Here is a 26,729-nt window from a genome sequence, read left to right on the forward strand (position 1 = left end):
CTGTTTTAACTGAGTTCCACATTAAATTTTTAGCATTGAAGTCTCCCGCAACTACCACTTTCTTTTTGTTTTCTTTCGCCTTCCTCTTGAGTTTTTCTAGATATATTTCGAATTCTGATGTTTTTTTATTCAGTGAGAATTGTTTCACCTGAATACTTGATGATGTCATCAAATACAAATTCTTCCAAAATGATCATTTTTAGTAGATAACGTTTTGGTGAATGCGCTGCTCGGGTACATAAAAAGTAAATTTTTCTCATTTTTAAAACGTTTCTTAAGAATCTTTTCAGCATGACTGAAAGACTATTGCCTAAGGAAGTTTTTAAGAAATTCGAATAAACCTACACCTAAGCGTTTAAATTAAATCCATGTTTGAATTTGGCTCTTCGCTTTATTACAAGCTCGGAAGATCATGTTTACGTAGTTCTAAGTAGGTAACAAAGCCATTTTAGACTTTACCCTTTAAATAATTTAAACAATTATCTATAGGACTATTGGAAGATGTCGAATACCAATCAACAAATACTAGCTATCTCCCAATGACTCCTCCCTGGACGAAAATCATCCCATATACCCACCAATCCCTTTTACACCATGGCAAAAAAGAAGCATCACCTTCTGACGTCAATCAATCATTTATGCAAAGCATGCATGCAATCAAGCCCAATATCACCATCTTCACTGACGCCTCGAAAAATGAACAAGGAGTAGGCTGTGCGGCCATAAAATCAAATAACATATTGTGGTCTTCCACCCTGCCCAAATACTGTAGCATCCACACCGGAGAACTTTATGTAATCCTTCAGGCCTTAAAAACTGTAAACGAAGTAGGTCAAGTAATAGGTATTTGTACAGACTCCTTGTTGGCCCTGCATTCCATTAAGAACCCATTCTCTACAAACGGACTGGTGCAAGAAATCCATGACATATGTCAAGTCCTCAACACATATCACAGCGAAATCCATATAATTTGGATCCCATCTCACAGAAGTATCCCAGGAAATGAACAAGCTGACCTAGCTGCGAAAGATGCTATCGCCAGAAAATCTCCAACAGCTGAAATATCATCCCCTGGTGACCTAATAAGTCACTTCAAACAATCAGTCAGAACCAAATGGCTGGACACCTGGAATCAACCAAACCCGGAACTGGCACAGACAGGAAGCACAAGATCACCACCCAACAACTCATCGCTAAATAGGAAAGATACCATAATCATCAGAAGGCTCAGAATAGGTCACACCAGAGTAACACATGGCTTCCTTATGACAAGAGAGACGCCCCCTAACTGCATAACCTGTAATACACCACTTTCATGCGAGCACATCTTGATAATTTGCCCCCAATATAGCCAATGCCGAACCCTACATAGAATAAAACCGGATCTAAGAGAGAATCTCAGCACGATAGAAAATCAAAGAAACGTCATTGACTTTCTAAAAGACATTGATATATAGAATTGTATACAGGGTGTCCAAGCGAACATTGAATATAGGAGATTAACATGGGAAATTGGTTTTTATTTTTTTGCGCCTGTACGGATTATCCAATTGAAAAATTTTTATATGGAGGTCATAGTATGCAAGACCGGCTATCTTTCAGTATTTTTTTCAGTCTTCTAGTTACAGCCGTTTTGGCTCAAAACGCCTCCAAAATTCAAAAATTTGAATGTCCCGCGTAACCGTTCGGCGCCATGATTGGTCAGAATTAATGTCAAAACACAATGTCGCCAACAACGTAAGCGTAAACACCCCATTTCAAATTAATTTTCCCTTTTTGCTGATTTCTAACTTATTTAAGAATTAATTCAGGGAAAAATCAATGGAAAACCTGAGGATAATTATTATGTGGTCTGCTTTGATGTCCCTACGGTAAATACGCAAGTTTTGTTTTGAATTAAATTTAAAATTGCCCGCGAAGATTCTGTCTAGTAAGTGAGATAAAAGGTTAGGTTATGTCTTTGTGTTATCATTATGGGGTAATAAGAAACTTGCGTATTTACCGTAGGGACATCAAAGCAGACCACATAATAATTATCCTCAGGTTTTCCATTGATTTTTCCCTGAATTAATTCTTAAATAAGTTAGAAATCAGCAAAAAGGGAAAATTAATTTGAAATGGGGTGTTTACGCTTACGTTGTTGGCGACATTGTGTTTTGACATTAATTCTGACCAATCATGGCGCCGAACGGTTACGCGGGACATTCAAATTTTTGAATTTTGGAGGCGTTTTGAGCCAAAACGGCTGTAACTAGAAGACTGAAAAAAATACTGAAAGATAGCCGGTCTTGCATACTATGACCTCCATATAAAAATTTTTCAATTGGATAATCCGTACAGGCGCAAAAAAATAAAAACCAATTTCCCATGTTAATCTCCTATATTCAATGTTCGCTTGGACACCCTGTATAGTGTAAGTTACAGATTATGTAAAACACCGTACCGAGTGCCAATGACCAACGCAGTCGAGGCACTATAATATCAAATAAAAAAAATAAAAAAATTATCTATAGGCAATAAAAAAGTTTAGTACATTTTTGTGATTAAAAGGCTTCGTGTTCTTCTACCCTCCAACAATTGTGAAAGAACACGGTTAAATTAAAAAATATTAAAAACTGAATTATCAGGAAAACTGGGTATATAGGTATGTTTGGTTCAATCGATTCAGAATCACGTATTATAATCTGTGGTATACCTTGTTTAGGTCAAGGTTTGAAATCATTTACCTAATACCGGTACCAGTAAATGGTTCCCTTATAATAATGTCGACGGGTAGTTGTTTATAGGTATATATATATATAATCTTTATTTCATACGAAATAGGCTATCGACCATACTGGTCTTTCTGCCCTTGTTACATAACCAAGTGCCTAAGTTTATATAAAGAGTGGTCAAAACGGTATACATTTGGAGATTAAAAAAAAAAAAAAATTCTATTGTATATCTTCACTCAGTTCTTCGTATAACGTATTGGGAGGGGAGAGAAAGTGGGAATGTCGTGTTTGTCGTCTGAGGCAGAGTGGGTTAAGTATTGTCCAGTTGTGTCGGTTGTTTTTCCATTTTGTCTGTATTTGTGATAGTCTGTTCGTTATTTTTGTCATGTTCGTACGCTCGTATAGTAATTGTGTGGAGGGGTTGTGCAAAGGATTATTAGGATGTCTTGTTTTAGTGATGAGTCTCAGAGCGATTTGTTCTGTTGTCTGTATATGTCTTTTGGTTTTTTCGGTAGCGTTTGCTCTCACTATATGTCCGTAGTCTAAAAGGGGTCTGCAGATCGATTTGTAAATTCTTGTCGCTGTCTTCGTGCTGATTCCCTTGTTTTTGTATGTCAGTGATCGAAAGTGTTTTGTTCGTCTAGTAATTTCTGTCCTTATGTTTTGTACATGTTTGTTAAATTTCAATTTGTGGTCTATAGTTACGCCCAGGTATTTTACGTCGTTAGTGGAGTGTATTGTATGTCCGTCTGCTGTAAGTGTCGGGGAGTTTTCCTTAGTTCTGTGATTTGTCAGTAAAAGTTGGTTCTTAGCGGGATTCGGTGTTAGCCTCCACTTATAAAACCAGGTCCTAGTGTCGTCCATTAGCGTCTGCAATCGGTCTACGGCTTTCTTTGTCGTTTTGTCATGTACTACAAGCGCCGTGTCGTCAGCATATTGTAATATGTAAGCCGTTAAGTCTATGTCGTTTTTGTTCAGTAAGTTGTGGTTAAAAATGTCGTGGCAATATATGTTGTAAAGTAAAGGGGAGAGGGGCGAGCCCTGGGGCAGGCCTTGCTGTGGGGAGAACGGGAATGAGAGCGTGTTATCAATTCGAACTTCAAGTAGTCTATCGTCAAGTAAATTTTTTACTATGTGAACTAAGTATTTCGGTGTGTTAAGTCGGTGTAGTTTGAATAGAAGTCCTTTATGCCAAACACTATCAAAAGCCTTATTGATGTCCATAAATAGGCAAGCTGATTTGTTGTTGTTTAGTTGTGTGGTCTGTATATTGTTCGTCAAGGTAAAAAGAGGGTGAATTGTTGATTGCTTCTTCTTAAATCCAAATTGGTAAATCGGTATGTGTCGTGCTAAATGTTCGTCAAGTGTGTTTTTTATGATGTTTTCAAATAGTTTACTTAAAACTAGAAGCAGCGTAATAGGTCGGTAGTTCTGTACTTGTGAGTTGTCTTGTCCGTTTTTCGGGATCGGTATAATTATGCCTCTTTTCCAACAGTCTGGTATTGTGTTATTGGTCATATGGTGGTTTAGAGCTCTCAACATTACATCGTGGGATTCTGGTGTTAGGTTTTTTAGTATTTGGCTCTTTATCATGTCTTTTCCTGGTGCTGTATTTTTGAGGTGGGTCAGTCCTTCGTTGTATTCCGTGTCCGTAATTAGATTGTTTAGGCTGTTTGGGAGTTTATAGGTTTTTTTGTTGCTTAGATGGTTTTGTCAAAGGTTTAGTAAACCACCATTTATAATTATATTTTTAACGTTTTTTTGAATAGATAGTGTATGTCAAATTTAGATATATAAGTTTTAGTACAAAAAAAGAAACACCAGTACTTTCAATAAAATCTTCTCATCATTAACATCTCGGTGTATTGTATCATTTGTGTTCGTACGTACTACGACAAATCTATCACCCCCTAAAATTATTGTATCGACTTGTGTTATATACCTTCTTATCCTCAAATCTGTCATATAACTTATTATCCCACACGACACAAACCTTTCCCAATAATATGGGGTTATCATAAGAATAATTTAGAGCAATTGGACTATCACCAGACTGCCCTTTCGACTATAGGAACAATTAACTGCGACCAAAGTCTCAAGTCCCCGGGTGTCTACCCTTAGCAGTGTAATTTAGATAAGTTGTTCTACGCACATATAAGTAAGTTTCAGCCCCAAAAAGGAACATTATAATTTTTCTTCAGACAGAGTGCATAAGTGTTAGACGCTCTTCAAATTCCTTAAAAATAGTTCAGAGCAAAAGCATAGAACCTTAGTATTAAAAATGAAGAGTTGTTAGTGAGTTAACAAAGTCGTCTTAATCCTGACAAATCAACGTCGTGGTGTCGATCACGTATAAAATATCGGCTGGTGTCACAACAATTATATTGCTTAAAAAAAACGAAAATTACTCACTATCTTCTGTTTGTATTATGATTTCTTCTTCTAAACAATTTTGACAAATTGTTCTTACGTGTCGACTCAAACACAAATAGACATTACATTTTTCGCACACATACTTTGTCTTTGCATCTTTTTGTGTTTCTTTATAGCACGGTTCACATCGTTTTCTTTTTCTTGTTAGTGTGGCAGCTTGAAGTTGTTCCTCTCTAGCTGACGTTTCGGGCCTATATTTTGCTAATGACATTTTTAATTCGGGTGGCAAATTTGGAATTTGTGACCTTCTTTCTAGTTGTTCTTTCAACAAACTAAAAACTAATTTTTTTATATATTCCCGCCGAAAAATATACTCATTTCCATTCCCCCAAAAAATTAGTCGTGAGTTAATCGCTGCCACATTCAACATGTGATAGAAAATTACCATTGGCCACCTTTTGGTAGATCTGGCCACATTATATGTGGCGCAGAGTTTATCTGCAATATCCACACCCGATTTAGTACTATTGTAAAAATCTATTATTTCGGGTTTTTTCGTAGTATCATCGGCCACTTCTTCACAGGAAACATGTAGACTTGATAGCAACACAACTATTCTACCTCTCTTTGGACAATAAGAAACAAGAGTTTCGTTTTTGGAAAAACCAAACACACTGCTATATTGTAGGCGACTTTGTGGTGTAATAAAATTCGACGTTAATTCTCTTCTGTTTTTTCGTGCTGTTCCCACGTACGATAGCTTTTTTTCTTCAAGTGCTTTCACTAGCTTCAGACTCGTGAACCAATTGTCTGCCGTAATGTTTCTTCCACTACCATAAATTGATTCAGCAAGTCTTAAGACAACTTTTTCGGAAGAATTATCTGTTCTGAACGGTCCTTCTGGTTGTAGACCGCAATATATCTCCATAAATGCGATATAAAATAGTTTTGCATCGCATAAACTAAAAATTTTTATACCATATTTTGAAGGTTTTGACGGTATATACTGTCGAAAGCCGCAACGTCTACGAAAAGCAGGAAGCATTTCATCTACAGTTACATTTTGACCGAGAACAAAATGCGATTTGCAATTTTCGTCGAATAGGGTGAATATTTGTCGTATGGCTGCCAGTTTGTCAGTTTCTTTCCTTTGTCTTCGTGTAGATCTATCATCGAATCGAATGCTCTTTATAAGAAAACGAAATCGTCTTTCTGACATAGTCATTCTAAAAAGGTCAATTCCTAGCCCATCACTTGCCCAAAAATCCAAAATGTTTTGATGATTTCCACGGAATACTCCTGCTAGATATAATAGTGCAAAAAAAGCTTGCATTTCTATTACATCGGTTGGTTTACAATTTCGTTCCCTTACAATTTTTTTCCGTATACTATCGATATATATATTGGTGTTTTCGACAATAATAGCAAGTATATTATTGTCAAAACATAGCTTCCAACAATCCAGTTCAGTGTTGGTACATTTTGCTTGTGTTCCGACGACGCCAGGCAATTTTACCAAAACGTTATGGAGTCGTGTTTGAGTCTGTTTCAAGCTCTTTTTCTCCACTTTGTACCGTCTCTAGCTAAATGTCTTTTGATGAGTTACCGAACTTGTTACAATAAAATATTGACTTACCAGAATAATAATCAGCGTCGCAGTCAGAATCCTCTTCATCACATTCTTCTTGACTGTCAATTTCGTGATCAGTATCAGAATCTACAAGCCTCTCTTCAACATAATCTTCCATTTCTGAATCATCTGATTCGTCAAAATTTTCGTCGGCAATGGTTACGCTTTTCTCCATTTCTTCAAACACCAGACGATTTAGTTCTTCAATATCATCAGTGCTATTCAAATTGAAACGTTTTTTGTCCATCTTTATAAACACTAACACAAATTTAACTAAAATAAGCGAACAAAACAAAGAACTCTCGACCAAAGGACTTCGTACAACTGTAACGCGGCTAGTAGAAATGGGTAAGGCACCCCCAAGACGGCGCCGATCAACACATCTCAAGAATTTATAGCGCAATAAAACACTTACCAGGGTATAAAACTAATGTAAACTATTCTTAAAATGTCCCTTTGAGATGTCACGAAGCGACAATAATGTGGCTCCAATAGTTTTCCAACAATTAGCAAATAAAAACACTATGGGTCTGTCAGACCCATAGCGACTAATGGAGGGTTAACAAACTCGAAGGTACAAGATTACGAACACAGGTTGTAGATTTCTGTTAGGCACGAACAAAGTTGATTTTCGTTTCTTAGTCGCTTCTTTCTTAACTGCTTTTCTCGAACTCTAACTCGAACTCTAACTCGAACTCTACTTCGAACTCTACGTTTGTGTCTTCCAATTTTTTCTTATATACTACTTTGTATCTCTAGATATCGTTAAGGGTAGATTTAGACCTTTAACCTATTTAATTACAGTGAAATGGATTTAGACCTTTGACCTAGTTAATTATGAATTTGTTGTACTAACATAGTGATGTTCTAATTGTTCTGTAATTATGTCTGGTTGTTTCTATTCGATATGAGTGGGTACATTACAGCTTTCTTCCTCAAGCTTATCTTCCTGTGGAGGGACTTCCTTATTTCCTTGTACCTTTGCAATAACGCCCCCGTTTCGGCAACTGTAACGTTTAGATTTCCGTGAGCTCGTTGCGTTTTTTGAGCCCCGGAATACAACTACCCGTTTATACCCTGAAGCAAAGGTTCGCAAAGCAAAGGCCTTCTCATTCAGTTAACATGTACACTTCATTTTGATAACTGGATATTGCTCAGAACCGCGCTAGCTTACAAAACTGGTGAATATAACGAAAAAATGAAGTATGGCCATTTGCGTGTGGTTGAGGAGAGGACCCAGAAAAGAACTGAGGGAAAAACTCTAAAACTTTTTTGGGTTTCGACGGTGGTGGCGGCCAAATTCGTTATTTTCAGCCTCCCTCCGACTTCGTATGCATCAATCAGAACTGCCGTAGACCGATTCCCACGGCCCGATGTCTCTGTTTTATGTAAAATGATTGAAATATGTATAAAACCTTATAAGGTTGTGCAATTATCGTCTAAAATGAATGATTTTTTTGTGAGGCCTGGTCAATGTAACAAATATTTCTCACGCCTTAGGGCCATGTGCGAGATCTGCCCACAGTTCTTCGCGGTGGCGTCCATATAGCCCTCAAGTCTCATAAATTAGATAAAAGTTGACAACCCACTGTTGTGACACCAGCCGATATTTTATACGTGATCGACACCATGACGTTGATTTGTCAGGATTAAGACGACTCATTAACTCACTAACAATTCTTTATATTATTACTAAGGTTCTATACTTTTACTCTGGACTATTTGAAGGAATTTAAGAGTTTCTAACACTATGCACTCTGTCTGAGGAAAAAATCATAATCTCTCATTTTGGGGCTGAAACTTACTTATATGTGCGTAGAACAACTTATCTAAATTACACTGCTAAGGGCAAACTCCCGGGGACTTGAGACTTTGGTCGCAGTTAATTGTTCATGTATAGATGAAAGGGCAGTCTGGTGATAGTCCAATTGCTCTAAATTATTCCTATGATAACCCCATATTATTGGGAAAGGTTCATGTCGTCTGAGATTATAAGTTATATGACAGATACTGGATTTGAGAATAGAAAGGTATATAACACCACGCATACAACATAGAACAGGTGGGAATTGGTCAAGTTCAACATGTACGCTAATGAGCATTTACTTATGGTCCTGGCAGCGTGTGTCTTCTAGTTTTCATGCAGTTTTTCCTTATCGTTTCAACTTGCTCCGACCACCAGTAAGGGTTTTGACTGCCAGTGGCGTCGTTGAGATTGCTATTACAAGTCATCCGGAAAGCGCCCTTCATGATTTTCGAAATTTCCTCCCCGCTACTCATCTTGCAGTGGCGGCGTTCGAGAAGTTTCCCGGAAGCATCGATGATTTTTTTCTTCTCCGGTTTTACATCACTGCAGTTTCGACTTCTGTACCGGTGTGCTACCAATTTCGAAATAAATATGGTTGTGCGGCGACCACGGTTCATTATCTATTACCTGTCAGTTTTTCGCGTGAGTGGTTAGGCCCTGGCTCGCAAACGTGACGACAATTCACATTTTTTGGTCGCACGTTACGAACGTGGGTTCTCCAATTTTGAGAGCCATCATATTTGGTACCCCCGACGGTTGGGACAAGGCTACACCCTTTAAGTTGTTTGCCATCGTTTTCCAGTCAAGAGATTTGGCATTAAAATTGCCCATTAGAGCTAATTTACTGTATCAACCGGCAGTCGCTTGCTGCAAGTCGATCAGGTATTGGTCGAACTGCTCCCATGGGCAATAAGGCGAATTATAACTGGTAATAATCGTCTATTCATCTGCAAACAGCACAACGAAACTGTTTCCGCAAACTATTTTTGAGAACCTCGCATTTTTGGTTCTCGTAAAAATGGCTACGTTATTTAAATTATCTGTTTTCTACATATTTTAAATTTTTTATTTGACTCACTTTTTTTTTAATTTAATTTAATTTAATTTTTTTATACAGGAGGAAAACCTTCGAAAGGTACCCGGTCTGATGTAACGACCGGGTTATGTGGGATTCATCCCTGAGTGGGACGCCTATCCACTAAAACCCTCCCCTCTTCATCCTGGATCCCCCCGGAATCGCCACGAGCCATTACTTCAGAGATGGGGTGGAAACTTCTCTCCTAACGTCTTATTGTTTCTTTTGTTCCTGTTAACGTGATTAGCAAGGATATTTGACCGTCGTGGGCGCGGCGTCGGTGCTTCTCGGGGCCTTTTTGCCTCTGCTTCCTGGGTGGTACTAGGGGAATCAATCCCCTCTAACGATAACTGGAAGAGTCCCAGCCTGTTTCCAATCGCAGTCCCGTATGCCATTTCAAACGTAAGAATTATCACTACATACGTTTAATTGTTAAGGGGTACCACCTAAGTTTTTCTAAAAGAGTTCTTAATACTACTTCTAAAGTTTAACTTAGGAAACTTTTAATCATTTACAAGAGTGGGAGAATTGGATAAGCTCCTGAACCTTAAAACTATTTCTACAGCGTCCTTAATTTTACATTCCTTACTCTATCCTATTTAACAGTTCTTGCGTAGTTCTCGGGATGAGGCTCCTTTTCCGCTTTTTCTTCCGTGGGCGCAGCAGTGGGAATAAGAGATCTAATGACTCCTTCCGATGATATACTAATGGCGTGAGTTACGTGGTAAGACACTTTTCACGATCGGTGTTAACTCGCGGACACTCACCTAAACTCACTTTTCTCTTTCGGTTTTTACACGGCCGGCGATGTCGTACTCTCTTTTGCCCCGTTCCTAATTCGCGGGGTGGCAAAACTTGTAAAAGAAACCGAAACGAGAGCTTTTTCGAGAACCAAAAACAAGCAAGCTTTTTCAGATTCAGCAAAAGAACAACAACCCCCTTACCAAAGCTTGCCTGTTCTTAAATCCTGCCTCTTCAAGGAACACCCATAGGCGTATCCCGACTCTATGCTTTATTCCGCTCTTTTTACTGTATTAAGGCGTAGCGCTTTAATGGCTAGATTGGGCCTTGTGCGTATTGTCGGTACGTGTAATTGCACCATGATTTTGGTTCTGACAAAGGCTGTTGCTGGGAATTCCAACATTTGGTTCGTCCCTCATCTGGGGATAACTGTTGGATAAACCCAGGGTTTGTCGGAAATCATGGTGCAGATTGTGAAGCCCATGCGCGTACCACGAGGGTATTTTGCCCGACCGTTTTCTGTTTCTTATATTATTAAAATAATACCTAACTATACAGTATCGGACAAAATTAGAGCAACTTTATAAATTTAATTTTAAATTGACATTGTTTCTTTAAAAATAAGATTTGTTATTATCAGTAATATGTTTACAGCCTATTATAATTTACATCTGAGACTCAATGTTTAAAAAGCACATTTTAGAGGAGAAGGAAAAAGAAAACCTTTTACTACCACAATTGGAGCGACAAAATTAAAGCAACTTAAAAATTATTTGAATTAATATTATATTTAGAATATTTTTTTGTGTATTACCATTAATATTTAGTCCAATACTCCTTGTTTTGAAGAACTAGCTCACACTTTTTTGGCATTGAAGAAATTAAATTTGAAATGATGTCAGGATCAATAGACTTCCAGGCGTTCTCTATTTCTTCAAATAAATTATCCTGATTGGTAATATTTTTTCCTCGGATTTTGTTATCTATGATCTCCCAAAGGTTCTCAATGGGATTTAAGTCCGGAGATTGGGCTGGCCATTTCATTGCCTCGACTTTCTTCTCCACGAACTAAGCTTTTACTATTTTTGCAGTATGCTTAGGATCGTTGTCGTGCTGGTAGACAAACTTAAGAGGCATTTCCCATTCGGCATATGGATACATAACATTCTCTAGTATATAATGATACTTAAATCTATTCATTTTGTTCTTAATCCTATAAAGTGGACCAGTTCCGTAAGCAGAGAAACAACCCCAAACCATAGTATTTCCTCCTCCGTGTTTAATGGGAGTTTTTACGTTCTTTGGATTAAGTCTTTGGCCATTTGAGCGGAGTGTCCATTGAGCTCCATGACTTCCATAGATGCAAAACTTGGATTCATCGGAAAATAATACTTTCTTCCACTGTTGAGGAGTTCAATCTCGGCGGTAGGTGGTGAACAACATCCTGGCCTCTCTATTTTTTAGTGAAAGATGTGGTTTTTTGGCAGGTTTCCTTCCTTTTAAACCACGTTGTGTCAATCGACGTTGAACTGTTCTGGAAGGAACACTAACTTCTCCTGCTTGTGCACTAATCTGGCGAGCTGACATTTCAGGATTTTTTTTACTTAGCCTTGTAAGACGCCTGTCTAACTTCTCTGTCGTTTTTCTTTTCCGACCACCTCGTTTTAAATTCGTTACGTCACCACGGTCAGTGAATCTCCTGATAGTTTTTGATACAACATCTTTTTTTATGCCAAAAACTTCCTATATAAGTTTTTGCGATTTCCCACTCTCATATGCACTAATAATTTTTTGTTTTAGATCAACTGAATAGTGAACACCACGAGGCATAATCGTAGATATTAGTTGTTTACAAGACCACAGGAGAGTCAGAAATACAAAATATTTAAACGTTGGTTGCTCTTATTTTGTCGCAAACAATTTTAAATCAAAACATTTTTTTAATTTTTTTATTCCCAATAACAACTTAAACTATTTATAGCAAATGTATTTTACACTAACTACCTTAAGCTGAATGTTTATGATAAAATATTTCATGATTTTTTAGAGAACTTAAATTTAGAAGAATATTTCAAAAGTTGCTCTAATTTTGTCCGATACTGTATATACAAAGTCTTAACTTAGCCCTACAAGAAATTAGGGAAAACCCTGGGTGTTACCCCTTTTAGTGTTTGAATGGCAGTTTTTTTTTAAGGGGGAACGGTTCCTCCAAAACACTGTATCATGTTATTTATCTATTTATTTATTTATTTATTATTGTTTTTTTTTTCTCTTTCTCTCGTCATGCTCCTTCTCTATCACTATCCTCTTTGCCAAATCACTTATCAGTCTCCAGTTTTCCATCTTCTCAATCATTATTGTCATCATGTTTTCCGGTTTTAATTTTTCCCCTACTCTCTCCTCTACTATACACCGTTCCGTTCTCCATCTAGGACATTCAAAAAATGTGTGCCGTGCTGTGTCTTCGTCTGGGCAGTATTCACATTGTGTACTCTCTATCTTACCTATTCGTTTTAAATAATGTTTAAAGCATCCATGTCCCGATAATATTTGTGTTAAATAATAGTTCACTTCACCATGTTTTCTGGTTATCCACATCTTTATGTCTGGTATCAATACTTTAGTCCACGTTCCTTTATCTTTTAACGCATCCTATTCCTATTGCCATGTCTTTACTGTAGTGTTTTTTTTCCTTTTTAATATCTAGTCCCGATTTCTTATAAGTATTTTTTCTTTCCTTCGCTAAAAGTACTATTGGTGTCATCCCCGCTATCACCGCTGCTGCCTCGTACGATATGGTATGGTATCCTGAAATCACCCTCAAAATTGCCCTTCTGTGAACCCCTCTAAACTGTTTTCTGTTATTCTCAAACTTCAAAGCTTCCTCCCATATTGGAGTCCCGTATAAAATTATTGAATTTATTGTAGCTGCTATTGTTCTTCTTTTACTACTTGATGGTCCTTCTAGATTAGGCATGATTCGACTCAGACTCATAGGTGTTGGTTATGCTTTTCTTGCACTTTGTGTTATCTGTTCTTTACATCTTAGGTTTTTGTCTAAATGTATTCCCAAGTATTTTATTGACTTTTTTGTTGTTATGCTAGCGTCCTGTATTTTGAATGTGATTTCTTTAAGTTTCCTTTTCGCGACCAAGAGTACTGCTTCTGTTTTTTCTGCTGCTAACTTTAAATTATGTATCTCCATACATTCTTTTATTTTGTTTACTGTTGTTATTATTTTTAATTTTATATCCAACTCGTCATTGCCCGTAATACTGACGGCCAAATCTTCAGCATAGCTTACATTTTAACGTCTGGATTATCTTCGATTCTTGGGATGTCATCATAATTTGATTCGACTCACTCGTCACTATTAAATCGACATTTCGCTTAGCTGCTTCCAGAAATGTCACGTCACGAGCTTTTATCGATAGATCAGCATTGATCTGTAGGATTTTTAAGTTATTGTTTAGTTTCATTTTTTTATCTAGCGTTTTCTTGTGAAGAGTGAGGAAAACGGTTTTGTAGTTCGCAGTTTTATTGACGATCTTCCGTGATCGTCTCGTTTTGTTCGGGGGGCGCCTCCTGCCGTCACAGGAGATCCAGCCACTGCCGTTCCGCTCTCCTGGCCGATCGCACACTGTTGAATGCATCCCGGAATTTCACGTAGTTGCTGCTTCCCGGTGAATGACCCTTTTCCTCGCAGAGGGCGCAAACGCAGTCTTCCTCTTTAATTGGACACTGTTTTCCGCCGTGATCCGGTTTTCCTCCCCGGAAGCAACATTTCCTGCGAACGAGACTGTTGCATCTTTGCGTTAAGTGATCGTGCGCTCAGCATTTCGCGCATCTTTAGGTGTCGCTCGAGTTCGGACCTGACGAGTCCCATGCGCAAAGTACCTTGTAGGATACGGGCCGCGTGCTTTTCCTGTAAACGCACGGTGACCGCTTCTTTCGATCATGCGTACTGATGCATTTCTCTGATCGTAACTTCTGCTTCCTTAAGGTTGGAAACTACCGCCTTTAGGGTGTGGAATATTTCCTGTTTAGAGGCAGAAGCACCCATGCCTCTGTTAAAAATAAAGACCTTCTCTTGTCGTTCCTTCAGGAGGCACACGCTATATTTCCCGAGAAACTTCGCCATGTCTCTGCCGATTTCTTCGAGTGTCGCTTCGTCTTTATCTAGGGTAGCCATAAGGTTTCCCTCTTTGTTAAGCTTGATAATCTTTATTTTATTCTTGTTCGCGTTCCTGCCCAAAGGATGAACTGATCTTTTTGATCGTTTCAGCCGCGTTTTCTTTTTATTTGTTTACGACGATTGCGTACGTCGCGAAGTTTTTCTTTCCTGCCAAGGTGGAATGTTTATCCTCGGCTGTATTTAATTTGGTAATGAAAATCCGTATTTTCGGACTGTCGCAGAAGATGAATTGAATCATCTTTTTTAAACTTGTCAGAGATATCTCCGCTTTTTCGCGACCGAACGCGGCTCAGTGTCTGCACATTTGTGCAACAATTTCTTTTTCTTCCGCCGGGACATTTATTTTCTTTGTTTCCGAGGCCTCGTCAAGTTTTTTGAACTTTATTTTTACGACCTGCTAGGACGTCGAAGTCCTCCAATTTTGCGAATTCCAATTATCGGCTCCTAAACTGAGAGTGGATGCTCTCAGTCAGCTCCTTGTCGTGATCGCCAAGCACGACTTTGGTTTCCTCCGAGGTGTTGTCCTCCAGAAGATTTTCGATTACTACTTCGGTGGTCGCGAAAACCGTGTTTGATCACGTTCTCGATTCGAGTTGCTTCCAAGTCTAAAACGTAGTTTCAGTCGGAAGCACATCTATTGCCAATTTCCCGCTCGATTGGACATTAATTTCTCTCGTTTGGATATTAACTGCCCTGCTTTTTTGGGTTCCGATCGGCGTAACCGATTCTTTGGACAGCCCGATCCTTTGTGTTTGACTCAAAAAAATTTCTTTCTGGTGTAGAGCTTATCGGTGTTTCTTTTCATTTCTCACACACCTTGTTTAATGCCGCGTTTCATGTTTTTCTTGTCTTTTACGAAAGCCAACAAATTCCTTCCTTCGACGAACATAGTGCTTATGAAGAGCTCAACCTCCTCGACCGTCCGATTTTCTGTCATCCGCTTGATGACGGCCGCCCTTATTACGACTTTTCCCAGGTCCGATTTCCGCAAAGAAAATTCCTCCGAGCCGGAAGAGAACTCACTACTTTTTGACGGAGATTTTTATTTTCGCAACCTTTTTTGAGACCATGTCCCTTAATTTTTTTTCGTCGCTGCTGTTTTGCTGGTAATTTACAAAGCGTTTACTTTCACAATGGAATCCATTGTGGGACTGCTCGCTAATTAATTTTAACAGCCAGAAGCACATATGCCCGCAAAATAACAATACAAAAAATACACTAGTAATCAGATGTTGTTGCCTAGAAAGGCCTTCGCTTCGAAGTCCCCGAGAGGAACGATATATGAGTTACCTATGGTCCCGGACTATACACCAACGGGAAGAAAAGCTGACGCAAGACCTTTTTTCATATAAATTGGATTCCTGTATACTGGACAGTTAATCTTTAGTTTTATCACATTATTGTGATTCTCGCAGTTAAGATAATAAACGGTTCGTTCAAGTTCTTCATTCCATTGTCTTTTTCTTTAAATAAAGTTTTTTTTAAACATAAATTCGTGATAAGAAAACATAACTCGTCCTGGATAGGTGACAGCCAGTAAACACCACATGAAGTTGTTTTTTTTTTAACGTTTTAAGTTAGTGCTTTTTTTTTCGACCCATGATACATATATAAGCAAGCAACTGCCATACCACGTTGGTCTACCGGTTCCCGTCCAGTATTTGCCTAGCATTCGTTGGGTATAGTCAAAATTTTTGAAATTCCACGTGCTAGTAATGAACTCCCAAATACAATACGAGAGTTTCGTACAGTTTTTCTCTTCTCTCTGTTTTGTGTGTCTAGATAGGCGTCTGTGTGAGTGCATTTACACCATCGCTTTATAGAGGTACCCCGGGAAGGGGACCCCTTCTCCCTCAATTGAACCTATCAAATGGACAGCGAACTATCGGACAATGAAAACTGTGTGGAGAACGCAGAAGTCACCGATATAAATGGTTCCTACGAATCTATACTATCCATAACAAGTAGTGATCCAACCACTGAAGTGTTCGTTGGTTTGACTGGCGCAGCCAAACAAAGTCGCCTCACAAAACTTTGCACTCTGTTAAGGGCTAACATAGCCTGTCTGAGGTGTAAGGACCTCCTAGCCAAGGTAAGAAAAGCCCTTGACGAAAACACCTCTCTGAAGCTCCTCACGGTAGTAAACCACCTCCGTGCGGAGCATTCCAAAAAGAGGAAACCCACCACCGTCCTTACAAACAGGAACAAACGGACCCAAGTGGCAACGAACGATCCCAAAAACACTTCTCGGGACCCAAAATCCTCGAGTGACATGGCCACCTCAAAGGCTCCGACCTTCGAGAGCATCAGCTCCTCTCTCCATTCGACAAATGAACAGACCGATGCTCACCCCCAAAGCCAGAAATAGGACGGTTTCAGAACCCCACTGAAAACCATCAAGTGGGAAAACTTGATTCGCAACCCCGTACAAGTGACAACGGCGAACCGCTACAGACCTTTGACGGACAATGCAGAAAAGGACGAACAGACTGGGCAGATTGAGGACGAAATAACAACCCCAACGAGTCAACAAATCCATCGCAAGGCAATTGCCACCCTACAAAGAAAAAAAGGCACTAACAAACCTCCCCCACTAGTTGTCCCGGGCAGGCTCACCCGTCACAAAGAACTAACTAGTAACATCAAGCTGATAGTAAAAAATAAATTCACATTAAAATACGCTAAAAACTCTATTATAGTGTATGTAGAGGACCTAACTGACTAGGCTAACCTAAAAAGGAATTTCGAGATGGGAAATGTGGAATTCCACACATATGCCACGTCGGAGGAAAGAACCCATGCGTTCGTCCTCAGGGGGTTGCAGGGTGAAATTTCGCCGGAGGAAATAAAGAACGAACTCATGGAAGAGAACGGAGTTCCAGTTAAAGAAGTTCACCTCATGAGGACCATGTTTCACCCATTGTACCTAGTGGTGATGGACAGCTTCGTCACGCTAAACAAGCTACAAAACCAAGTCAAGATCGTCTCCAACGTCCGCATCACCGGGGAAAATAGACGGAACCAACGCGATATCACTCAATGCCGCAGGTGTCAAGTGTGGGAACATGTTGCCAGAAACTGCCACCGGAAACCCCGTTGTTCCAAGTGTTCCCAGGAACACGAAATAACACAATGCAATGAGGGAGCCGCCATCAAATGCACCAACTGCGGAGACCCACACAGGTCCTTTGACAAGAGCTGTCCTGTGTATCAGTTTAGGGTCAAAGCTCTGTCGAAGGACAAACCCGTGTATAAAGAAGCCCCCTTGCCCATAAATCCAGCCTAAACGGGATGTCAGACATCCACGCAACGCCCGACCAGTTTATCCCAACCTACGAGAGCCGAGCTTTCCCAAAAGCGACCAGCATCCCCAGGACCATCTAGTACTCGAACAGAAGACTACGATGTAAACTTCTCCGATATCCTTAGGCGTAAAGGCAAATCGGTACCAGCAATATCAGAGGTAAAAAGCGTAGGTATGCAGGATAAGTTCACCGCCTTGAAAGATAAATTTGCGGAATTAAATACTCTAATAAACATGGACGAGATGATGTTGGCTTTAGACCACTATATCTCCATGCTGAAAAGTTGTAGAACACCCGAACAAAAATTTATTGCCAGTCGGCAATTTTTCACATGCGACATTCAAAATTTTGGAATATAGACTCTCTTACATTCAACATTATCGAGTGGAATTGCAACGGACTGAAGGCCAAATTGGGCGAATTCATCCACTATTTAAGTATTAAAAAAATCGACGTCACTGTAATCTTGGAAACGAGATTACGCGACGTGGATAGAATTCACATTAAACACTTTTCCATAGAGCGAAGCGACAGACGGGGCGCAAGGGGGGGCGGTGTGGCAATTGCCATAAGCACCCGCATCAACTAAAAGCGACTTCTCCAATTCCTCACCAACATTGAGCACGTGTGCATCCGGCTGGAAACCGGCACAATACTGGTCGGAGCATACGCACCCCCCACCAGTAACTTCACACCTGCTGACCTCAACGCCTTCTTCCCACCTAACCGAGAGGTGTTGGTGCTGGGGGACTTTAATGCATGTCACCGCTTATGGAATAACAGTCGTTTGAATACTCGCGGCACGGTGCTGGCCGACTTTATTTCAGACAGCGTGGACTTGCATCTGTTGTGCCCCAGCACACCCACCCACTTCCCGCCTAATGGAATGTCACCCACCACCATCGATCTGGGAATCAGCAGAGGCCTGAACGGTCTCTCAGATCTCACCACCGACAACGCTCTCAACTCGGATCATCTTCCGGTGCACGTTTCCTGGAACGAGTTCAGGGCACCACCAGATGGCACAAAGTACTCCTATAAGGATTTCGACTGGAATCTTTATAGGTTAAACATTTCCAGGGCTTGTGCGGTCTCAAGCCAAATTGAGACCCCCGAAGACTTGAACCGAGAAATTCGGAATTTGACGTGTACGATACAGAGTCAACAGAGAGCGTTGGCGAAGAGAGTACCGGATAGGCCTCCGCCCGACAATCTACCCTCCCAGATCGTTGAACTGATAAAGTTCAAAAACAAGATCCGGAAAAGGTGGCAGACTTATAGGCGGGACGTGGACTGCCTACGTTTCAACGCCCTCACGGTTACAATTAAATTTCAAATAACCATTCACAGGAACGAATGCTGGTCCAGGACGCTTCACGACGTAAATCCTCGAGATAATTCCCTTTGGAGGATTGCCCGTAACCTCCGAAGAGAATATCAGAAACTACCCGCCATCCACCACAACGGGGAGGAATTCGTGTCGGACTCGGAGAAGGCCGGGGTGTTTGCCCGTTTTCTGAGTGAGATTCATGCCGGAACCCCAAACACCGACCCGGAACAGGTGGTGATCAACGAGGTCGCCCGTAAATTCTCCGAAAGACCCTACCCCATCCCCCCCCATATTTTCCACTCCATCTTATGCTCCCCCTCCGAAGTCCGCAAATGTCTGCGTCGGTTCCCGAACAATAAGGCCCCGGGACCGGACGGCATAACTTACCCCCTCCTTAAAAACTTACCCAGGAAAACCATCGTCCAAATCACCCACATAACCAACGCCATCCTCAAACTACAGCACTTTCCGGCGGACTGGAAACGGGCTGTAGTAATTCTAATCCCCAAACCCGGAAAAGACCTCTCCCTACCCTCGTCATACCGCCCGATTTCCCTCTTGAACACCTTGGCAAAGTTAACTGAAAAGTTGATTTTGACAAGACTGAACAAGATCGTGTCAAGAAAGGACCTTCTCCCCTCCGAACGGTTCGGCTTTAGGGCCGGACACAACACAACTCTCCTTGCGGCGAAGGTGGTCAACGACATCTACACGGCCTACAACCACCAGTTGAACACCGCGATGCTCTTTCTTGACATGGAAAGAGCATTTGACACGGTCTGGCACGAGGACCTCATATACAAACTCGCCGTAGTCCTCAATCTCCCCCTCCACTTTGTCTCTCTTATTTCCTCGTATCTAAGAGGGCGTTCCTTTAAGACAAAAGTCGAACAGTCCCTGTCCCAGTGCTGCCCGTTAACGTCGGGGGTTCCGCAGGGCACGGTAATGTCCCCATTACTGTACTCCCTGTATATCTCCGATTTTCCCATACTCCCCACCACCAAACTGGCCCTTTATGCGGACGACACAGTCGTTTACAACCACTGTTTCTACGCTCAGGGCGCGAAACAGAGACTGGCACATCACCTCGGTCTCATATTACCTTTTTTCCAGAAATGGAAGCTGAAAGTCAATCCGACCAAAACTGAATTGGTGGTTTTCACGAAAAAAATCACCATTCATCGTATCATAAATCCTCTGCTGATGAACGGGGTTCCAGTTCGACAACGGAGAACCGCAAGGTACCTGGGGATCGTGCTCGATGAACGGCTGACCTTCGTGGACCACGTCACGTATGCTATCTAGAAAATCTTTGCGGGTCAACAAAAGCTGTATCCACTCATCAGCCCGAAGTCGACCATGAGTCCAGCTAACAAACTGCTAATCTTCAAGGTACTCATAAGATCAGCAATGTTTTATGGCGCTCCCGTGTGGTGCTCAATTTCTGACACACAAAGGGGGAGATTCCAAATATTCCAAAATCGTATATTGAGAGGAGCTCTTGCTGCCAGCACATACACTCGCATACGTGACCTCCATGAGGCGGCCGAGGTCGAGTATGTCTCCGAGTACATCGACAGGACCTCCGACAATTTTTACCGGCACCAAATTTCTGGATCCACCCTGACTAAAGATCTAACCCGCCTACGGTTCGATCCGGAAAATATCCTCAAACACGGTCCAGCGTACAAGCGGCTCCCACTATTTCTGGAACCGTGGAGACCTCCTTGACCAACATTTGTAACTCCCCATCACATTCCACCCAACCCATAAATACCCTTGAAAAGGCCGCGTAGTGACTGCGGAGCGGGGTGGCTTCTCCGTTCCTCCCCCTGACAATGTTGACGCTGCGTTGGACGCTCTATGGTACAAGTATGAGAGATAACAAATAACCTCACTATCCATTCAATAGGTTCAATTGAGTGGGAAGGGGTCCCCTTCCCGGGGTACCTCTATAAAGCGATGATGTAAACGCACTCACACAGACGCCTATCTAGACACACGGAACACAGAGAAGAGAAAAACTATACGAAATTCTTGTATTGTATTTGGGAGTTCACTACTAGCACGTGGAATTTCAAAAAATTTTTGACTATACCCAACGAATGCTAGGCAAATACTGGACGGGAACCGGTAGACCAACGTGGTATGGCAGTTGCTTGATAATAAATGTATCATGGGTTGATAAAAAAAAGCACTATCTTGAAACGTTAAAAAAAAGCAACTGCACGTGGTGTTCCCAGGCGGTCACCCATCCAGGTACTAACCACGCCCGACGTCGCTTGACTTCGGTGATCGGACGGGAACCGGTAGACCAACGTGGTATGGCAGTTGCTTGCTTATAAATGTATCATGGGTCGAAAAAAAAAGCACTAACTTGAAGAGTTAAAAAAAAGCAACTGGACGTGGTGTTCCCAGGTGGTCACCCATCTAAGTACTAACCATGTCCGATGTAAGGGTTAGCAAGAACAAATCGGGAAATAATGACGAATGGGCATAGTCCCAGTTATTTTGTCAACAAGTGAAATCATTTTGAAAAACCTTTTAAATAATCTAAAAAAGCTGGGAGTCAACGAAAAATTTGTTGGAGCCTATACAGAAAGCACATGTCTGTACCCTGCTTAAATTTCTAGGAAAGGAGGCAGTACACCGTTCCACCTGGTACCTACTACTACCATGCGAGTCCTATCGGATCTCATCCTTTTATTATCTGTGGCATCAGGAATGAGACAATTATTCCGCTTCCCCTCCTTTGTCTACAGGAAAGGGAAAAGGCATTTTCCTGTGAATGATAATTATTAAAGGGGTTCCTTCGACAAACGAAACCACTAAAACGACAATTTGGTTTACGAAAATGGACTTGGTTTCACTTATTTTAATAATGACAGAATTTGTTGGTCTAAATATATGAAGAAGGAGATTGCTTAGTTGAGCGGGTAACGAACTGTAATTTTGATCACATATCCGACACCGACAGTGCTCTAAGATGAAGAGAAGAAAAAAGAGCAAAATTACTTCGATTATCCCTTAAGTATTAATACCTAGAAATTCCAACTAGGGGTGCACTACCACCAAGGGCCCTTACGGGCTATATGTGTCATATGGTACATAAGAAGTCCAGTAAAATGTTTAAAATTCCATTTCTCGGCGACGCGCAGCTCAAATGAAAAAAACGAAACGCCATTTGAAAGACAATTTTATTTATTTTATTTATTTAAAATTAACGTGCGTCGGCAACAACAGGCCATTGGCACAGGGACGCAAGACACAGAGTACATGTGAAGTGTTCAGCTTATAGACTGTTATATAAATTAGTGTGTTTCAGAAATGCAATAACATTTGACAGCATATGAAAACTAGTAAGGTTTTCTCTGATGTCGTCGCTTAGGTTCTGTCGCGACCTCTCCATGGAGTAGTAAGGGCATTCGGATAGGATGTGTTTAACTGTAAGCATTACACTGCAATGTTCACATACAGGTGGTTGATTGGGCTCCATGAGATATGCGTGTGTGAGTCTAGTGTGTCCAATTCTTAATCGTCGGATCAGGAGGGCATCTTTCCTGCTCATCGAGTGTAGGGATATGGTGCGAAGGTCGGGCTCGATCCTGGCGAGTTTGGAATTTGTACTTTTCCATTCGTTTAGCCATTTTTCGTGAACTAGTTGTTTGAAATGATTTTTGAGGTCTTTCTGAAGTTGAATATCTTCGGTGTGTAGGGCAGATTTTAAAGCTTCTTTTGCGATCGTGTCAGCCTTTCATTTCCCCAATTCCCACATGCGATGGCACCCAAATGATAAACAATTTTGTGCCAAGGTTAGAAGTTACATGAATCCTGTGTTGAATCTCTTGAGCAATGGGGTGTTGTGTGTAGATGTTGTTGATGGATTGAATTGAGGCAAGAGAGTCCGTGCATATGGCGACTGATTGGTCTCTAGCGGAGACCGATTTGAGGGCTGCAAGTATTCCAGAGAGTTCCCCAGTATGGATACTACAGAGGTCAGGTAGCCGTGAAAGAGATATAGTCCGATTTGATGTGGTGACCGAGCAGCTAACCCCCCTGCACCCTTCGATGCATCGGTATACAAAACTGTGCTCGGAGAGACGTTATTAATAAGTTCAAGGAAAGATTGAACAATGAGTGGTGAAGGGGTATTGTTCTTGTCGTATCTCAATAAAGAGGTATCTGTAGTTGGAGCTCTTATGGTCCAAGAGAGGATCTTCGAGGTTACTGAGATGGAGGTTTTGGAAAGAGTGTGATTTTCTCCCAGCAGATTCAGGATATTTTGCATTGGATATGAGTTAGTGTTGTCGGGCGCAGTAATTGGAAAATGGGATTTCACGGGTTAGCGGATATCTGAGCAGCATAAGATAGTAGTAGATGGTCTCGGCGAAAAGAAAGAGGAAATTCTCCGGATTCACAATATAGGGACGCTGCTGGACTTGATTTGAAGGCGCCCAAGCAAATGCGTAGGGAAGAATTGTGGACCACATTTAGCAAATTTAATGTAGATTTGCTGGCGGATGAATATATTATGCTTCCATAATCTAGTTTAGACCGAATTAGTGCTCGATAGATTTTAAGTAGCACCGTCTCCTCCGATCCCCATCCGTGATGCGCAAGAATTTTCAGTATATTCATGCGTTGCAGACAGACAGATCTAAGGTGTTTTATGTGCTTCTTCCAAGAGAGTTTGGTATCGAAAATGAGGCCCAGGATGGATAGATCTTCCACAACTTGCAGAGGTAAGTTGTTCAAGTATAAACGAGGGATGTAATTGGAGTGTTGCCTTCTGCTGAAGTTGATGACTTTAGTTTTCTGAGGTGAGAAGGTTAGTCCAGCATTTCTTGACCAGTCGAGGAGTTTGTTGATGGCATTTTGCAGCAGCTTGCATGTAGTTGTGGTGACCTTTCCCGAACAGTAGAGAATTAGATCGTCGGCATATAGGAGGTGTTTGACGGGCGAATATATCGAACTGCAGATATCATTGATAGCTAGGTTGAAGAGAGTGGGACTGAGTACGGCACCTTGCGGGACACCGTTATGAAGACTGAACGATTTAGAGATTTTCCCATTTGCTGCTACTCTTGCAAGTCTGTCAGATAAGAAGTTTTGTATAAAGGCTAATGTGTTTCCGGTTATATCTATTTCTTGAAGCTTCTTGTAGATGGCCGGTCTCCACACGGTGTCGAAGGCGCTCTCTATATCGAAGGTTACAGTGACGACATCCTGTTTCGAGGAGAAAGCCGTAGAGATATCAGACTGGAGTAGCATGAGGTTGTCAGTGGTGCTCCGTTGCTGTCTGAAGCCCGACTGGTTCGGATCTAGGATATTATTGTGTTCCAGGTACCACAAAAGCCGTTTGTTCACTATTTTTTCCAGGAGTTTGCACATAGTGCATGTAAGAGAGATAGGGCGAAAAGAAGTAACTTCCGACGGCGTGGTTTTATTCTTTTTGAACGGTAAAATAATGGATTGGCGCCATACGTCTGGAAATTCTTGGCTAGTCCAGATTTTGTTATATAGTTCCAGAAGTTTGTCAAGACTTTGGATGGACAGCTTCTTGAGGAACAGGGATGGTATATCGTCTGGTCCTGCAGCTGAATCTTTGCAAGTAGAAATTGCATGTAGTAATTCCCGCTGTGTTAGAGGTAGATTGAGTGAGGCCGAGTGTGTAAGGCCCAGTGTAGATTTCATGGTCTGAATTTGAGGAGCGGGGAGATTCTTGGTTTTGTTTTCAAAATGCTTGGCGAGAATGTTGACTATCGCCTGTTCATCAGTAATTATGTCTTGGTTATGAGAAATTGCATTTATTCTTGTATTAGAGTGAAGGCCTCGGATTCTTCTGATTTTGGACCAGACTTGAGTTATTGGGGTATTTTCGGTTATGGAGCTAACATAATTGTTCCAAGATAGTTTTTTGCTTTGATTTAAGGTAAGTTTGGATTTAGCCTTCAATCTCTTAAATGATATCCAGTCAGCCTCTGAACGGGTTTTTCGAAATTTGTTGAGAGCTTTTTTGCAATTTTGTACGGCAATTGCACAGTCATCGTTCCACCAGGGCACGGTTTTATTAGTGGTTCTGCTCCCGTGTTTACCAATATGCTTGTGGGCAGCTTTGATGATACAATCGGTCACTTGCAGTGTTGCTTGGTTAATATTTTCGGACAATGTTAGATTTTTGGTAAGCAGTGAAACTTCCGCGCTGAAGTTGTCCCAATTTGAACTGTTAATTCTCCATCTTTCCGTGGTAACAGCTTGCTCAGATGAATCATTAGAAATGCTAATGGGGAAGTGGTTGCTATCATATAGACTGTCCAATGTTTTCCAGGTGAGTGTTAGACTCAACCTAGGATCAGCAAAACTGAGATCTATTGAAGAGAACGTGCCAGACGGGAAGTTAAGGTGTGGAGGGCTGCCGTCATTTAGGAGACATAATCTAGAACTGTTAGTGATATTTTCAAGTAATTTTCCTCTGCCTGAGGTTTTATTTGATCCCCATATTACATTGTGAGCGTTGAAATCACCGACAAGGACAAAAGGTGAAGGTAGTTGTCTCAAGAGGTCCAGTATTTGGTTTTCGGTTATATGGGTGTTAGGCGGAAGGTATGCGCTACAGATTGTCACTTTCTTTGGGCAATAGACATTCACTGCTACAGCCTCGAGGTTTGTAGTTAACGGGTGAGCTTGCGAGAATAGGTTAGTCGATACAAAGATTGAGGTGCCGCCACTGGCTCTAGCAAATTCTTGTCTAATGTGATGATACCCTTCAAAGTGCTTGAGAAGCTTTTTATGATCGTTTTTGAAATTCGTCTCCTGGAGACAAAGTATATCAGGCGAGGTGTCACAGATAAGCTGCTGTAATCTGTTAAGGCGAGGGTAGAAACCGTCGCAGTTCCACTGTATAAGCTTGAAAATTAATTAGTTTGAGGACATCTCATCCGTCTGTACGGGATCGTCTGGATGGGTGTTATCGTAAAGGGATGACTGAGATTGTGCACTCGACAAGCTATTAAGATCAAATGCTTCAGAATTTATGTATTTGTTTTTAATTTTCTTATGTATACGAGTGAATCTGTTCTTAATAGAGCGTTCCACTAGAAAAGGGTAGATCTCATACATGTTTTCTAGCAGAGATTTGATATCTTGCGTGAAACTGAGGGCGATTTCATAGGGTTTGTCAGAACCAATAGAGTTTTCCAGAAAAGCGAAAAAGTTGTCAAGCGGGATGATGAAGTTGTTTGGAGAAGCTTGGTACCTGTCCTTTATTATTTGTTTGGTTCCTTCAGAGAGTGGTGGTGCTGACGTGGACATAATTTTGCGTTTCTTTGTAGCTTGCTTAGGACGCTTACTTGGTTTTGAGATGATGAGTGGAGGAGGCAACTGAGCGCTGTCGGTTGGGAGGTCATCCTGAATATCACTGGCCGGGCCCGATTGAACACTAGTAGGGGTATCTGAGAGACATCTTTTCTGAGAAAGGTCATTGAGTGGTTGACTAGTGGGTTTGTTCATTATTTCTTTAGCTGTCCTAGAGTTGACAGCTGGATGAGTGGAGGCATTGT

General features: G+C 41.1%; 1 protein-coding gene and 1 non-coding gene across 2 annotated transcripts; both read right to left on the reverse strand.

Moving 5' to 3' along the window:
• Positions 1-5,118: 5,118 nt before the first annotated feature.
• Positions 5,119-6,964, reverse strand: LOC136347852 (uncharacterized). The gene is made up of 3 exons (XM_066298193.1): positions 6,724-6,964; positions 6,346-6,572; positions 5,119-5,712 (listed from the first exon to the last, which is right to left on the reverse strand). The coding sequence occupies exons 1-3, from the start codon at positions 6,962-6,964 to the stop codon at positions 5,119-5,121; spliced, it is 1,062 nt and encodes a 353-aa protein (XP_066154290.1).
• Positions 6,965-21,388: 14,424 nt separating this feature from the next.
• Positions 21,389-21,506, reverse strand: LOC136348038 (5S ribosomal RNA). The gene has a single exon (XR_010733571.1). It is a non-coding gene; the product is annotated as a 5S ribosomal RNA (ribosomal RNA).
• Positions 21,507-26,729: the final 5,223 nt, after the last annotated feature.

Source organism: Euwallacea fornicatus, chromosome 30 (assembly GCF_040115645.1).
Source record: "Euwallacea fornicatus isolate EFF26 chromosome 30, ASM4011564v1, whole genome shotgun sequence".
NCBI classification, from domain to species: Eukaryota; Metazoa; Arthropoda; class Insecta; order Coleoptera; family Curculionidae; genus Euwallacea; species Euwallacea fornicatus.